Consider the following 14,547-nt stretch of genomic DNA (forward strand, 5'->3'; position numbering starts at 1 on the left):
TGGATGACACACAGCTGTACATTTCAATGAAACATGGTGAAGCCCCAAAATTGCCCTCGCTAGAAGCCTGTGTTTTAGACATAAGGAAGTGGATGGCTGCAAACCTTCTACTTTTAAACTCGGACAAAACAGAGATGCTTGTCCCAAGAAACAAAGAGATCTTCTGTTGAATCTGACAATTAATCTTGATGGTTGTACAGTCGTCTCAAATAAAACTGTGAAGGACCTCGGCGTTACTCTGGGCCCTGATCTCTCTTTTGATGAACATATCAAGACTGTTTCAAGGACAGCTTTTTTCCATCTATGTAATATTGCAAAAATCTGAAACTTTCTGTCCAAAAATGATGCAGAAAAATTAATCCATGCTTTTGTTACTTCTAGGTTAGACTACTGCAATGCTCTACTTTCCGGCTACCCGGATAAAGCACTAAATAAACTTCATTTAGTGCTAAATACGGCTGCTAGAATCCTGACTAGAACCAAAAAATTTGATCATATTACTCCAGTGCTAGCCTCCCTACACTGGCTTCCTGTTAAGGCAAGGGCTGATTTCAAGGTTTTACTGCTAACCTACAAAGCATTACATGGGCTTGCTCCTACCTATCTTTCTGATTTGGTCCTGCCGTACATACCTACACGTACGCTACGGTCACAAGACGCAGGCCTCCTAATCGTCCATAGAATTTCTAAGCAAACAGCTGAAGGCAGGGCTTTCTCCTATAGAGCACCATTTTTATGGAATGGTCTGCCTACCCATGTGAGAGACGCAGACTCGGTCTTAACCTTTAAGTCTTTACTGAAGACTCATCTCTTCAGTGGGTCATATGATTGAGTGTAGTCTGGCCCAGGAGTGTGAAGGTGAACAGAAAGGCTCTGGAGCAACGAACCGCCCTTGCTGTCTCTGCCTGGCCGGTTACCCTCTTTCCACTGGGATTCTCTGCCTCTAACCCTATTACAGGGGCTGAGTCACTGGCTTACTGGTGCTCTTTCACGCTTCTGTGACAATAATTAGGTTCCAGTAGGTTCAAAGTAGGTTGTAGGTTGTCATTCATGTGGTCATTGTAATTAGAATAACCATCACAGGTCAAATCAGGACCACTAACATGTTGTGTTTCATGTTTTCTAATCTTTTCAAGATCCACATCCCTCTTCAAGACCTCGTTCCAGAAGTGATGAAAGCAGTTCCACTTTTGTACCAACATTGAAGACATGCAAATAATTTTTATGGATTCCATCTTAAATTCATGGTCTACTTAAGAAAATGTCTTTACTTTTGATGGTAAGACAATTTGCAGTTGTAATGTATAGAAATTGGGGCCGATATGAAACATTTTCATAAAAATGAATGAAAAAGAATAAAGAAACAGGATCAGTGGAAGGACACACATCTTAACATCACTGCTAGTTTACACATGCATTCCACTTCTGACACCAGTGTAGCAAACCGTGGGGGGTAACCTGGGTTGCCTGACCCAAGGAAAACTTGCTAGCCACAAACTCAATACAGATAGCTTTCTCTTTTGTAGGAGTTGGTAACAGGCATACAAAGGCCTCACTATTTGACTGAGTAAACTGAGCTCAAAAGTGAGGGAAAAGACATTTGAACAAAACAGTACATTCTGGTTTGTGTCCCCTGGTCAGGTTGTTGAAGTCAAGGTGGCTGTAGAACACCAAATGGAGGCTACAGCATCAAATAGGCCTTAAATTAAATTCCTTATTCAATCAAATCCTTAAATGGCAACTCCACCACTTTTCAACCTAATTTTCATTATCTCCAACACAATACAAAGCACAATACCAGTGTTAACATATGTTAAGTTCTACCCGATGACATCAAAGCACATTTTAAAAACACATTTTCAAACACTGAGATTCGCAGTGAAAATACCCTTCTTTGGGCTAGAAACTCACTGCCGGTTTTAAAAATCACTGTTTTTTACTCTACCCTGTGATGTCATAGAAAAGCTTTTTTTTTAGGATCTTAACTTTGTAACCACAGATCATAGAAACATGCTGGTTTGGTGACGATGAATATGTGGAGGAATTGTCCTTTAAATGAAGTGCCTTGTTCAATAAGACTGTTCAGCAGTAACATAATGTTTTGCTGAAATGTTATCCAGCCTGAGTAGGAAGTGTACATTCATCCAGACGTCTGATACACAGGATCACCAACAACTGAGTGATAGTCTTGTATAAACTGTTATGTGTACGTAACTCCCAAAATAAAGGAAACACTTGAGTAACCGATGGATATAAAGTATATTGAAAACAGGTGCTTCCACACAGGTGTGGTTCCTGAGTTAATTAAGCAATTAACATCCCATCATGCTTAGGGTCATACGTAGAAATGACCAGTTGCCCATTATTTTGGCTACCATGGCTAGAAGAAGAGATCTCAGTGATTTTGATCAGAGAGGAAGAAGCGAAGAGAAATGGTCCAATCCCATCAAAATCTGTCCATATGGGGATACTACGTTCTGTTTATCATGCAGACCTCCTGCCTTCTCACCTTTGGGACATGGACTCCCATTGTTAGGGCGGAGACAACATCTCTTCATTATATTCTGCTTTGAAAGAGAGGTCTGAAAGGAGCGTAGAGTGTTTAAAAGGTATGTGTGTCTGTCTCAGTCACCAGGCTCAACCCTATTGGACACTTATGTGAGATTCTGGAGCGGTGCCTGAGAAGGGTTTTCCACCACCATCAACAAAATGATGGCATTCCTCCAAAAGAGTTCCAGACTCTTCTACAATCTATGCCAAGGTGTACGAAGCTACGCCCTATTCAGACACTTTGTTGGTGTTTCCTTTATTTTGGCAGTTAGCCACCTGTACCTGCCCTTATATTAAAGGACCCACCAGAGGGGAATGCCACCCTTATTTCAATGTAATTCCTGCTTAAGAGCGGAGATGCTTGTTTAGGTTTCTGAATAATGATGCAGACTACATATAGACCTACATATTCATGAACTGCGGGTGGGAAGGAACGTCATGGTGACTTCCATGTGGAGTGGACAAACATCAACAAATAGGTAACTGACCGCTGTCAGTGTAGCTAGCTACCTTGCTAAGCTAATGTTAAAGTTATGTTGCTGTTTTTTTAACTACACCGTATTCAAAAGATTAGGCTATTCTGGAACTATAGTTGTCATAAACATTTAGGGAAAAGCATTGCCACAGATGGGGAACCAGTAACTTTAACTTCACATTCTATTGTTATCTCCACAGTTTGGGCATCTTCAATGAGATGTTTTTCTCCATTGTAAAGAACACAGTGCAACCTTTGGTAGGTAGTCATTGAGCAAAGCCAAGTTAGAAGTGGTCAATGTGCAAAACCAAGTCAAAAAAAAAATATATATATATATATATATACATTAATTTAGTCAAGTCCTATGTAGTCATTGTGTCACACCCTGATCAGTTTCAGCTGTCTTGTGCTTGTCTCCACCCCCCACCAGGTGTCTCCTATTTTTCCCCATTATCCCCTGTGTATTTATACCGGCCTTTTCTGTTTGTCTGTTGCCAGTTTGTCTTATTTTGTGAGGTCTTACCAGTGTGTTTCCTGTTTTCTCTAGTGCTTGTTTTCTAGTCTTCCCGGTTCCAACCTTCCTGCCTGCTGTTCTGTCCCTTTTTGACTCTGCCTTGGACTATGAACATCTGCCTGCCCCTTTGGATGCCCCTTGGTTATAATAAATATTCTGAGAACCGAGCCATCTGCTTCCTGTGTCTGCATCTGGGTCATATCCTGAGTGGTGATACATTGAGCAAAGCCAAGTTGTGTTTATATATATATATATATATATATATATACATAGTCATTGAGCACAGCCAAGTCTTATAAACTCTGCAAAAAATAAATGTCCTCTCACTGCATTTTATTTAAGGCAAACTTAACGTGTAAATATTTGTATGAACTTAAGATTCAACAACTGAGACAAACTGAACAAGTTCCACAGACATGTGACTAACATAAATTTAATAATGTGTCCCTGAACAAATGGGGGGTCAGAATCAAAAGTAACAGTCAGTATCTGGTGTGGCCACCAGCTGCTTTAGGTACTGCAGTGTATCTCCTCCTCATGGAGGTAGAGTTGGTTTTCTGGGTGACGGCCAGGAGCTCGTACCCGGGACGAGGTACGCAGCCATGGTGTCCTCGAGCCTGGGGATCCCCTGGGGTCGTCTGCCGTCCACTCTGGTGAATGGGCTGTAAAGCTTTTTGCCGGCTCCCAGTGGCACCACTGCCCTTTTTGGTCTAGAGTAGGGGCCGCCCTCCATCATATCTACTTCCGGGTTGGAGAGAATGGAGGGCAGCGTGATCTCCAGCCATCTCGCTCAATGAGCCCTGGAAAATCAGAGCGCAAGAGAGGCTGTTGCGTAGGAGGGGGCTGCTGAAATTTCAGAGCCCGTCTCTTCCTCGCCCAAGGAAAACCTTGCACTCTCCATTGGGAGGGGGTGTTCGAGAGAAACATCCAAACACTTCCCAATATCTTCGTCTTCTCTAGAGGCAACATGCTAGGGCATTCCGGGGGACCTGTGAGGCCGCCCCTAGCGTGCTGTTGTAATGTATGTGAAAAGGCTAGCTTAGTTAGCGGTGCGCGCTAAATAGTGTTTTAATCGGTGACATCACTTGCTCTGAGACCTTGAAGTAGTAGTTCCCCCTTGCTCTGCAAGGGCCGCGGCTTTTGTGGAGCGATGGGTAACGATGCTTCGTGGGTGACTGTTGTTGATGTGTGCAGAGGGTCCCTGGTTCGCGCCCGGGTATGGGCGAGGGGACGGTCTAAAGTTATACTGTTACACTGTGATCCTAGGCACACGAAACATAAGTTGTGTGAGTCTATAGTCGCCATAGTGGAGCAGCGACACTGAGCTCATAAAAGAGCTTTTGGGTTGGGTGGAAATGGTATGCTCATTTAGAAGGACGACGTCGAGACTTGGAGATCGACAGCAGGTTTGTCCTGAGACTTATCTTCTTGGCTTCTTCAGTCCAGTCGCTGAAGATAATGGGAGGCTGATTGAGGGGAAGCATCCCCTTATATAGGGACACCTGTACTCCCATTGGCTGCAGTTGGGTGCATCATTTTCTCTCAGGCTATTCGCTGCCTAGGCAGCAGGGTAAACCACCTCAGAGCAGAGCTCCCCTATGGGGTGGGGCTGTACGGTATAGAACATGAATCATGATCTGTGGTTCAAAATATGCTGCGTTCAAAACAACTGGCAATTCGAAAAAATAAACCATGATGTCAGTGATCCTCAGGTCAGAAAGTCGGAGCTCTAGAAATGGGCCCGAATTCCCGAATTGGAAGAATTAAATGACCATTCAAACTATTTTTTCCCCCCATTTATTTTCTGATTAACCGTTGTTTAGAATGCACTGAAGTCTGAGACTTCCGACTTCCAAGCTCTGAGTTGTTTTAAACGTGGCATTAATTCTACATTTCAACCTAATGATATTCTACCGTGGGTGCAGGAGTGGAGATGGCCAGTGTCACTGTCAAATCAAATTTTCTATCAAATAATTTTTGGGGGTCACATGTGCGGAACACAACAGGTGTAGTAGACCTTACCGTAAAATGCTTACTTATGAGCCCTTGACCAACAATGCAGTTCAAGAAATAGTTAAAATATTATTTACCAAATAAAAAAAAGTTAAAAATTCAATAAAAAGTAATACAATAAAATATCAATAACGAGGCTTTATACAGGGACTACCAGTACAGAGTCAATGTGCGGGGAAACATAAGTCAATAGACTAAAGATCAAATCAAATCAAATGTATTTATATAGCCCTTCGTACATCAGCTGATATCTCAAAGTGCTGTACAGAAACCCAGCCTAAAACCCCAAACAGCAAGCAATGCAGGTGTAGAAGCACGGAGGATGAGCTTCCACCATGTTGTTTCACCTGTCAAGTCTTTCCAATCAGTGCAGATGAAGGGGACGAGAGGACAGATTTTTAAGCAATTGTGGCAAGCAAACAAATTGAAATCGTGCTTGGTCTAACTACTGTTATTTACCTTATATTAAAGTGGCAATCTGCTATTGGTACATACATTTTTGGACTTTTGAATTAATTATATATACATCCATTGATTCTTAAAGACTATAAATTCTAATTGCACTATGAGATTACTTCAACTGTCAACCCCATCAGAACCCAAAATATAAACTTGTTTTATTCCATTCTTTTTAAATGTGTAATTGTAAACAAAGACTGTATAGCCTCCAACCATGTCTAAAACTATCATTTTGATATCATGGATGGTGGTGCATCCATAGCTCTGTATATAAATGTGAGTGTGGTTACATTTTTCCAGCCCCATTCCTCAGCTGTTTACCAAATCAGTTGTGCTCACTTTGTTGTTTGAACTGTAGATTGCCTAGATGGTTGCATTCACACAGGCAGCCCAATTCTTATATTTTTTTCACCAATTGGTCTTCTGACCAATCAGATCAGCTCTGAAAAAGATATGATGTGATTGGTCAAAAGACCAATTAGCGGAAGAAAAATCAGAACGCAGCTGCCTGTGTAAACTCAGCATTTGTGACTTTCTGAAAAAATTGCCCCTCCCCTTATTATCTCATGCTATTTAGTTTCACTTTCTCTTAGCTATTAGAACACATCACTTTAAGCCACAACTGCAGTACAGTCAACAGAAAAGAGTCCCATAGCTGCAGGGTAAGTCTATTTTCCTCATTTCATTTGACAATTCATGTTCAATATGAACACCATAGCTATCATTTACAGTTGGGTGGGTGTCCTGAAAGGTTTTGTGATAGATATTAAATTATATCTACAGCAGGAATAAAACAGTACACTTGGTTATGTGGAAACTGCTAGTGCAGAATTGAATGGAATGTTTTTTAGGTGAGTAATTCTATGAATGTAGAATAGAACAGAGGCAGTAAGTACATTTACAATAACACATTACTTTCACTGTCTAATTCCAAGAAATCATGTGGTCCAGTGGAAGGACTGAGGTGGTAAAGTGCTCGAGAGCTGGATACTGTGAAAGATAAGAGAGTGAAAGTGAAAGTTTAGAATGTGAAATAGCTTCACGCTAATGTATGCAGCTCACACCATGGAGAAAGATCAAATCAAATTTTATTGGTTGCATACATATATTTAGCAGATGTTATTGCAGGTGTAGCGAAATGCTTGTGTTATCTAATCTAGTAATATCTAACAATTCACTACAATCAAAAAGTAAAATAATGGAATTAAGAAATATATAAGACAGATGGTTTGCACACTGGTTGATGTACATGTTTTCCTATCCTGAATGTATCTATCTAGATTAATAAACCCCTTTGTCTATAGATCCATGTTGGAACGCAGAGGTAATTTTCAACAGGACTCTTATGTATAATGTAATATTTTGATGAAGGGGTGCACTATAAAGTAAATGGTTAAACCTACAATGCTCTTATAGCTGGCTGAACTATGAACCAACTATCCATTGTGCCAATTAACAAAAACATTAACATTTATCAATGACCTTTCTGACCTTAAATCAGTGGCACACAAGATGAAGTACTACACAGTTGAGACTGGCAATACTTTGGCTTCTCATATTCAGTTTATGAGACGACTCAACAACACCACAAGATGTTTTACGGAAGTCGAGTCGCCAGAGGAGAGTGATGTCATCATGGCTTTCTGTCCCATCGTCTCCCGCGCCGGGACTGATATTGAAGCAGCACTGCAACAGATTCCAAGTACAGTAACTCATCCCAAATATGACTTCCTAAACAATGTTATTTCCTTCTATACCAGATATTCTCTTTCCACACCAGTTTTCCTCAAATGTACCAACGGCATGAATGACATGACTACATTGTTTATTTGAGAGGCTTATTGGTTTATTTTGACGTATTCCCACATTCTCTTTCTTGACAGTGGGTAAAGATGTCATTCTGGTAGTACTGCATCACATCTTCAACCCAGACTACACTGTACCTTATAGCAGCAGACTAGTGACCAGAAGTGATGTAATACTCACAGTGGACTGTCTGTTCCATGAGAGCCTGGGAGGACTACTGGACTGTCCTCGCAATGATGCAGCAGTCAGAAATATTAGGCAGAAGTTTGACACAGTGGACTGTCTGTTCCATGAGAGCCAGAGAGGACTACTGGACTGTCCTCACAAAGATACAGCAGTCAAAAAGATTAAGCAGAAGCTTGACATGGTATGATGTCAATTAATCATCATTTTGAATACAGTATCTCTGTATTTGATGTACTCATTCTTCCTCTCCTTTATTTTACAGACCAGCGTTCTAGCTTGGATTCTAAACGGTGTCATGGTATGTCAAATCATTGTAAATTATAAAAGTAATTATACATCATCAACTACTATAATGAACAAAAATATAAACACAACATGCAACAATTTCAAAGATTTAACTGAGTTATAGATCATTTAAAGAAATCAGTCAAATGAAATAAAGTAATTAATGGAGCTGTTAAACAACAGTCAGAACTGTTGTGGATCTGACACAAGTCATTATTCTCTTTCCAGTGGGCAGTGTCTTCAGGCTACAACTACGTTTTCATTCGCAGTAGGTTCTATTGTGTGGTCATTCATGTGGTCAATGTGATACAGTAATCATCACAGGTCAAATCAGCACTAACATCTTGTGTTTTATGTTTCCTAATCTTTTCAAGATACACGTCCCTCTACAAGGCCTCGTTCTGGCAGTCTATCTGAGATTCGGAGCAATATAATGGTTTGTCAAATCATTGCAAATGATAAAACTACAGATGTAGGATCTTCATTTGATCACTCTTTTGTTGCTGAAATGCAAACTAGTAGTGTATTTGCCTTTTAAAAAGGCTTCTAAAGTTTGTAATTTCCACTATGAAGTTTCAGACTTGATTTGCCCTAACAAAGAATATCAACCCCTATAAACATGTCCATGAACTATAATCCACATAACAATTCACATTTCCTGTTGCTGCAGAATTATTTTCCTGATGTAGTAAACTGGCTCAAATTAAGATTATACATCTGTATACACTTAGTATACCAAACTAAGGAATACCTTTCTATCATGGAGTTGGTACAGTATATAGTGCTATTTCAAATATTTGCCAAATGATGAAATTATACATCATCAATCATGTGCCTCTTCAGGGAGACACTTAAAAAAAGAAAAATAGAAGTGAAACATATGGATGGTGTCTGTCATAATGGAGCTGTTAAACAAGAGTCAGTACTGCTGTAGATCTCACACAAGTCATTTTTCTCTTTCCAGTGCACAGTGTCTTCAGTCTACAGCTACCTCTGTACATGGCTTTCATATGTGAAGCGGCGCTTCTGGGACAATAATTAGGTTCCAGTAGGTTCAAAGTAGGTTGTAGGTTGTCATTCATGTGGTCATTGTAATTAGAATAACCATCACAGGTCAAATCAGGACCACTAACATGTTGTGTTTTCATGTTTTCTAATCTTTTCAAGATCCACATCCCTCTTCAAGACCTCGTTCCAGAAGTGATAAAAGCAGTTCCACTTTTGTACCAACAATGAAGACATGCAAATTATTTTTATGGATTCCATCTTTAATTTTATGGCCTACTTAAGAAAATGTCTTTACTTTTGATGTTAAGAGCACTTGCAGGTGTAATGTATAGAAATTGGGGCCGATATGAAACATTTTAATAAAAATGAATGAAAAATAATAAAGAAGAAACAGGATCTGTGGAAAGGGATGCATCTCAACATCACTGCTAGTTTGCACATACATCATACTTCTGACACCAGTGTAGCAAACAGTGAGGGGTAACCTGGGTTGCTTGACGCAAGAAAAACTTGCTAGCCACAAACTCAATAGGGATAGCTTTCTCTTTTCGAGGAGTTTGGAACAGGCATACAAAGGCTTGACTTTTTCCAATAGTTCGATGACTAAGCTGAGCTAAGCTAAACATATTTTTTTTCTTTTTTTTTCACCTTTATTTAACAAGGTTGGCCAGTTGAGAACAAGTTCTCCTTTACCACTGCGACCTGGCCAAGATAAAGCAAAGCAGGGCGACACAAACAACACAGAGTTACACACGGTGAGGGAAAAGGCATTTGAACAAAACATTGCATTCTGAGACGTGACCCCTGGTTGGATTGTTGAAGTCAAGGTGGCTGTAAACACACAATGGAGAAGAGAGCATGAAATAGGCCTTAAATTAAGTTCCTTATTCAATAAAATCCTTAAAGGGCAACTCCACCACTTATCAACCTCATTTTCAGCACAATACAAGCACAATACCAGTGTCAACATTCACTATATATACAAAAGTATGTGGACACCCTTTCAGGTGAGTGGATTCGGCTATTTCAGCCACATCCTTTGCTGACAGGTGTATAAAATCAAGCACACAGCCATACAATCTCCATGGGAGAACATTGGCTGTAGATTGGCCTTACTGAAGACCTCAGTGACTTTCAACATGGCACCATCATAGGATGCCACCTTTCCAACAAATAAATTCGTCAAATTTCTGCCCTGGTCAACTGTAAGTGCGGTTATTGTGAAGTGGAAACATCCAGGAGCAACAACGCCTCAGCCTTGAAGAGGTAGGCCAAACAAGCTCACAGAATGGGACTGCCAAGGGCTGAAGCCTGTAGCGCATAAAAACCCCTCTGTCCTTGGTTGCAACACTCACTACTGAATTTCAAACTGCCTCTGGAAGCAACACAATAACTGTTTGTTGGGAGCTCCATGAAATGGGTTTCAATGACCGAACAGCCACACAGAAGCCTAAGAGCACAATGTGCAATGCCAAGCGTCAGCTGGAGTGGTGTAAAGCTCGCTGCCATTTGGACTTTGGAGCAGTGGAAAGGTGTTCGCTGGAGTGATGAATCATGCTTCACCATCTGGTAGTCCGATGGACGAATCTGGGTTAGGCGGATGCCAGGAGAAAGCTACCTGCCCCAATGCATAGTGCCAACTGTAAAGTTTGGTGGAGGAGGAATAATGGTCTGGGGCTGTTTTTCATGGGTCGCACTATGCCCCATAGTTCCAGTGAAGGGAAATCTTAATGCTACAGCATACAATGATATTCTAGACTATTCTGTACTTTGTGGCAACAGTTTGGGGAAGGCCCTTTCCTGTTTCAGCATGACAATGCCCCCGTGCACAAAGTGATTTGGTTTGGTGATGATGAATATGTGGAGGAATTGCAGTTGAAATGAAGTTCCTTGTGGTGTCCCAGTGCCCTGTTAAGACACTTTATGTTGGTGTTTCCTTTATTTTGGCCGTTGGCCTACCTGTACTTGACCTTATATTAAAGGACCCACCAGAGGACAATGCTGCCCTCATTTCGACGTAATTCCTGCCTACTGCGGGAAATTCTTGTTTTGGATCCACCTCCGAAGAATGACCAGACAATTTACAGGCCTACATATTCACGAATTGTGGGTGGGAAGAAATGTGGTGACTGGTGATTTTTCCATGTGGAGTGGACAAACATCAACAAATAGGTAACTGTCATCTGTTAGTGTAGCTACCTAGCTAGCATGCTAACCTTAGCTAGTTATCTTACTAACCTTAGCTAGTTATCTTACTAACCTTAGCTAGTTATCTTACTAACCTTAGCTAGCTAATGTTATCTGTTGTTGCTGTTTTTTTTACTACACCGTATTCAAAAGATTAGGCTATTCTGGAGCTGGACTTGTCATAATCATTTAGGGAAAAGCATGGCCCCAGATGGATACCAGTATCTTTGTCTTCATGTTCTATTGTTATCTCTGAAGATTGGGCATCTTCAATAATAGATGTTTTTATCCATTGTAATGGCCACAGTGGAACCTTTGGTAGGTAGTCATTGAGCAAAGCCGAGTCATATATACAGTCATTGTGTCACAACCGGATCTGTTTCACCTGCCTTGTCCTTGTCCCCACTCCCCACCAGGTGTCTCCTATTTTTTCCCCCATTATCCCCTGTGTATTTATTATACCTGTGTTTTCTGTTTGTTGCCAGTTCATCTTGTTTTGTCAGGTCTTACCAGCATGTTTTCTAGTCTTCCTGTTTAAGACCTGCCTGCCTGCCGCTGTGTCCCTTTTTGACTCTGCCTTGGACTACGAACCTATGCCTGCCTTTGACCTGCCCCTTTTGTTATGAAATATTCTGAGAACCGAACCATCCGCCTCGTGTCTGCGTCATTATCTTGAGAAGTGATACATTGAGCAAAGTCGTACATACAGTCTGAGCAAAGCCAGGTCAGCCCATGGACTGGAGTTTAAAACGTTTTCCACCATTGTTTACACACGTTTTGTGCTGTGTAAAGAATAGCTATTTCTTATGCAGGTGACCAACCTACTGCTAAATACATGGCTACAACTCACAGTAAAGCCTGTGGGGTCCCCTACAGGATAGCTCCCACATTACACACTAACTGCCAAACCAGCGCACACACATAATCTCCTTTCTAGCCGAACATTGTGTGCCCGAAGAGGATTCTACGATGACGGACAGACAACTGAGCCAATGGCGGAAGACTACAGACTACACCCAGCCTGAACCAATCCAAAGATCCGATCTTCTAGAATCAACCTACTTTCTGTTCCACACATAAGGGGTGTGCTGACTGTTAACGGCCTCTTTTCCTGCTGTTCTGTGCGAGCTAACGGGAGAGCCGTAATTACGCTGTACTAGATATCTTCACTCTGAATAAACTGTCGCTTGTCATACAATTTACCACTTTGTCTGAATCGATCCTTGACCGGCTCACCCATCTACATATCTAATTACTAACAGAACTTGGTAGCAGAGGATGGTTAACTAACGGTCCAGTCGAAGTGGGCTGATTGGGTGTGAGAGAGGGGGTGAGTTGGTGGAAGGACGATTCAAGGAGGACGGGTGAAGATTTTTCGGTGGGTGGACAACAATTCTGCTCAACTCGGGAAACTGATCTAAAGGTGCACCATAAATAAGGTAAGCAAAACCTGTTAAATCAAACTTTGCATATTGTCGTATAGTCTGTCTAAATTTTGATCAGTATTTCCGAGTAAGTATGAATTCTTGTGTAAATTTATAATTTGCTGACGAGTCGAAAGAACAGTGAAGTGAACATATGTAGTAACAAACCGGCGACGGCCGGGTGATATAAATCATTGATGAGATATCAGTAAGGGGATAGTTAATTGCTATTCATTAAATCTGGCGCCGAGGGGATAAATTGTAATTTTGTCCCATGACCGGTCAGCACAGTCTGATAGCTTTCAATGATGAGAGATCACTTTAAGGCCTGGATAGTTCCGATAGGGGTCAGGAATAGAGATCAGTAAGGGGATAGTTAACTACTATTCATTAAACCTAGCGCCGAGGGGAGAAATTTTAATTTTGTCCCGTGACCCGGTCGAGGCTAGTCTGATAGAGATTCACCGATAGGGGTCGGACATGTGTAATAATTCTGATAGGGGTCAGCTCGATAGGGGTCGGGAATAGAGATCAGTAAGGGGATAGTTAACTACTATTCATTAAACCTAGCGCCGAGGGGAGAAATTGTAATTTTGTCCCGTGACCCGGTCGAGGCTAGTCTGATAGAGATTCACCGATAGGGGTCGGCTTTCAGGGGTCAGAGAGATAATGTGTATTAATTCTGATAGGGGTCAGTTCGATAGGGGTCAGTAGGGGATAGAATTGGATTCTAGAGTTGAATTTTATCCAGTAAATCCGCTTAGTCCGGTCTGATAGGGGTCAATTGATAGAGGTCAGAGATATAACCTGTATTTGTCTGTTTTGTCTTGTTTTGTCTATTTGTAACTATTTATATTAAAATGCAATGTGGTTGTAATTGTTTCCATTAAGATTGTTGGTGGTTAGATAGAGAGAAAGAGGCAGAAAAGAACAAAAATCACGTATTTAACCTGTTGCTTCTACTCGGGACGCTTGCGTCCCAACTAGAGCTCTGGAAATGCAAATGCGCTACGCTAAATGCTAATAGTATTAGTTAAAACTCAAAAGTTCATTAAAATACACATGCAGGGTATCGAATTCAAGCTACACTCGTTGTGAATCCAGGCAACAAGTCAGATTTTTAAAATGCTTTTCGGTGAAAGCATGAGAAGCTATTATCTGATAGCATGTAACACCCCAAAAGACCCACAGGGGACGTAAACAAAATAATTAGCATTTCGGCGTTACACAAACCGCACAATAAAATAGAAAACATTCATTACCTTTCACCATCTTCTTTGTTGGCACTCCTAGATGTCCCATAAACACTATTTGGGTCTTTATTTCGATTAAATCGGTCCATATAAAGCCTAGATATCGTTATATGTAGACTGTGTGATAAACGAAAAAACATCGTTTCAAAACGTAACGTCATTTTTTTTTTTAAATTCAAAAAGTCGACGATAAACTTTCACAAAACACTTCGAAATACGTTTGTAATGCAACTTTAGGTATTAGTAAACGTTAATAAGCGATAAAATTCATCAGGAGGCGATGTAAAGATCATTAGCTGTCCGTCTGGAAAAATGTCCGGCTAGAAACTCAACGAAAATATCCGGTCCTAGACCTAAGGAGATACGGTGCCCTGCATGTGTTTGACC

The 14,547-nt window shown here is 41.0% G+C and overlaps 1 protein-coding gene and 1 long non-coding RNA gene across 3 annotated transcripts; both read left to right on the forward strand.

Moving 5' to 3' along the window:
• The first annotated feature begins 829 nt into the window (after positions 1–829).
• LOC115118368 (uncharacterized) lies at positions 830–3,706 on the forward strand. The gene is made up of 4 exons (XR_010464897.1): positions 830–1,029; positions 1,137–1,279; positions 3,226–3,283; positions 3,573–3,706. It is a non-coding gene; the product is annotated as an uncharacterized LOC115118368 (long non-coding RNA).
• A 2,866-nt stretch (positions 3,707–6,572) lies between these two features.
• On the forward strand, positions 6,573–9,702 carry LOC115116442 (uncharacterized). Of its 2 annotated transcripts, none has more exons than XM_065023608.1 (8): positions 6,573–6,673; positions 7,513–7,713; positions 7,895–8,184; positions 8,266–8,301; positions 8,517–8,556; positions 8,663–8,724; positions 9,253–9,347; positions 9,456–9,702. In XM_065023608.1, the coding sequence occupies exons 2-7, from the start codon at positions 7,524–7,526 to the stop codon at positions 9,328–9,330; spliced, it is 696 nt and encodes a 231-aa protein (XP_064879680.1). In that variant the 5' UTR covers positions 6,573–6,673; positions 7,513–7,523; the 3' UTR covers positions 9,331–9,347; positions 9,456–9,702. The 2 variants fall into 2 exon arrangements, with proteins under 2 accessions (XP_064879680.1, XP_064879669.1); XM_065023597.1 differs by lacking the exon at positions 6,573–6,673 and adding an exon at positions 7,316–7,335.
• The last annotated feature ends 4,845 nt before the right edge of the window (positions 9,703–14,547 follow it).

This window comes from Oncorhynchus nerka, linkage group LG2 (genome assembly GCF_034236695.1).
Source record: "Oncorhynchus nerka isolate Pitt River linkage group LG2, Oner_Uvic_2.0, whole genome shotgun sequence".
Lineage (NCBI taxonomy): Eukaryota > Metazoa > Chordata > Actinopteri > Salmoniformes > Salmonidae > Oncorhynchus > Oncorhynchus nerka.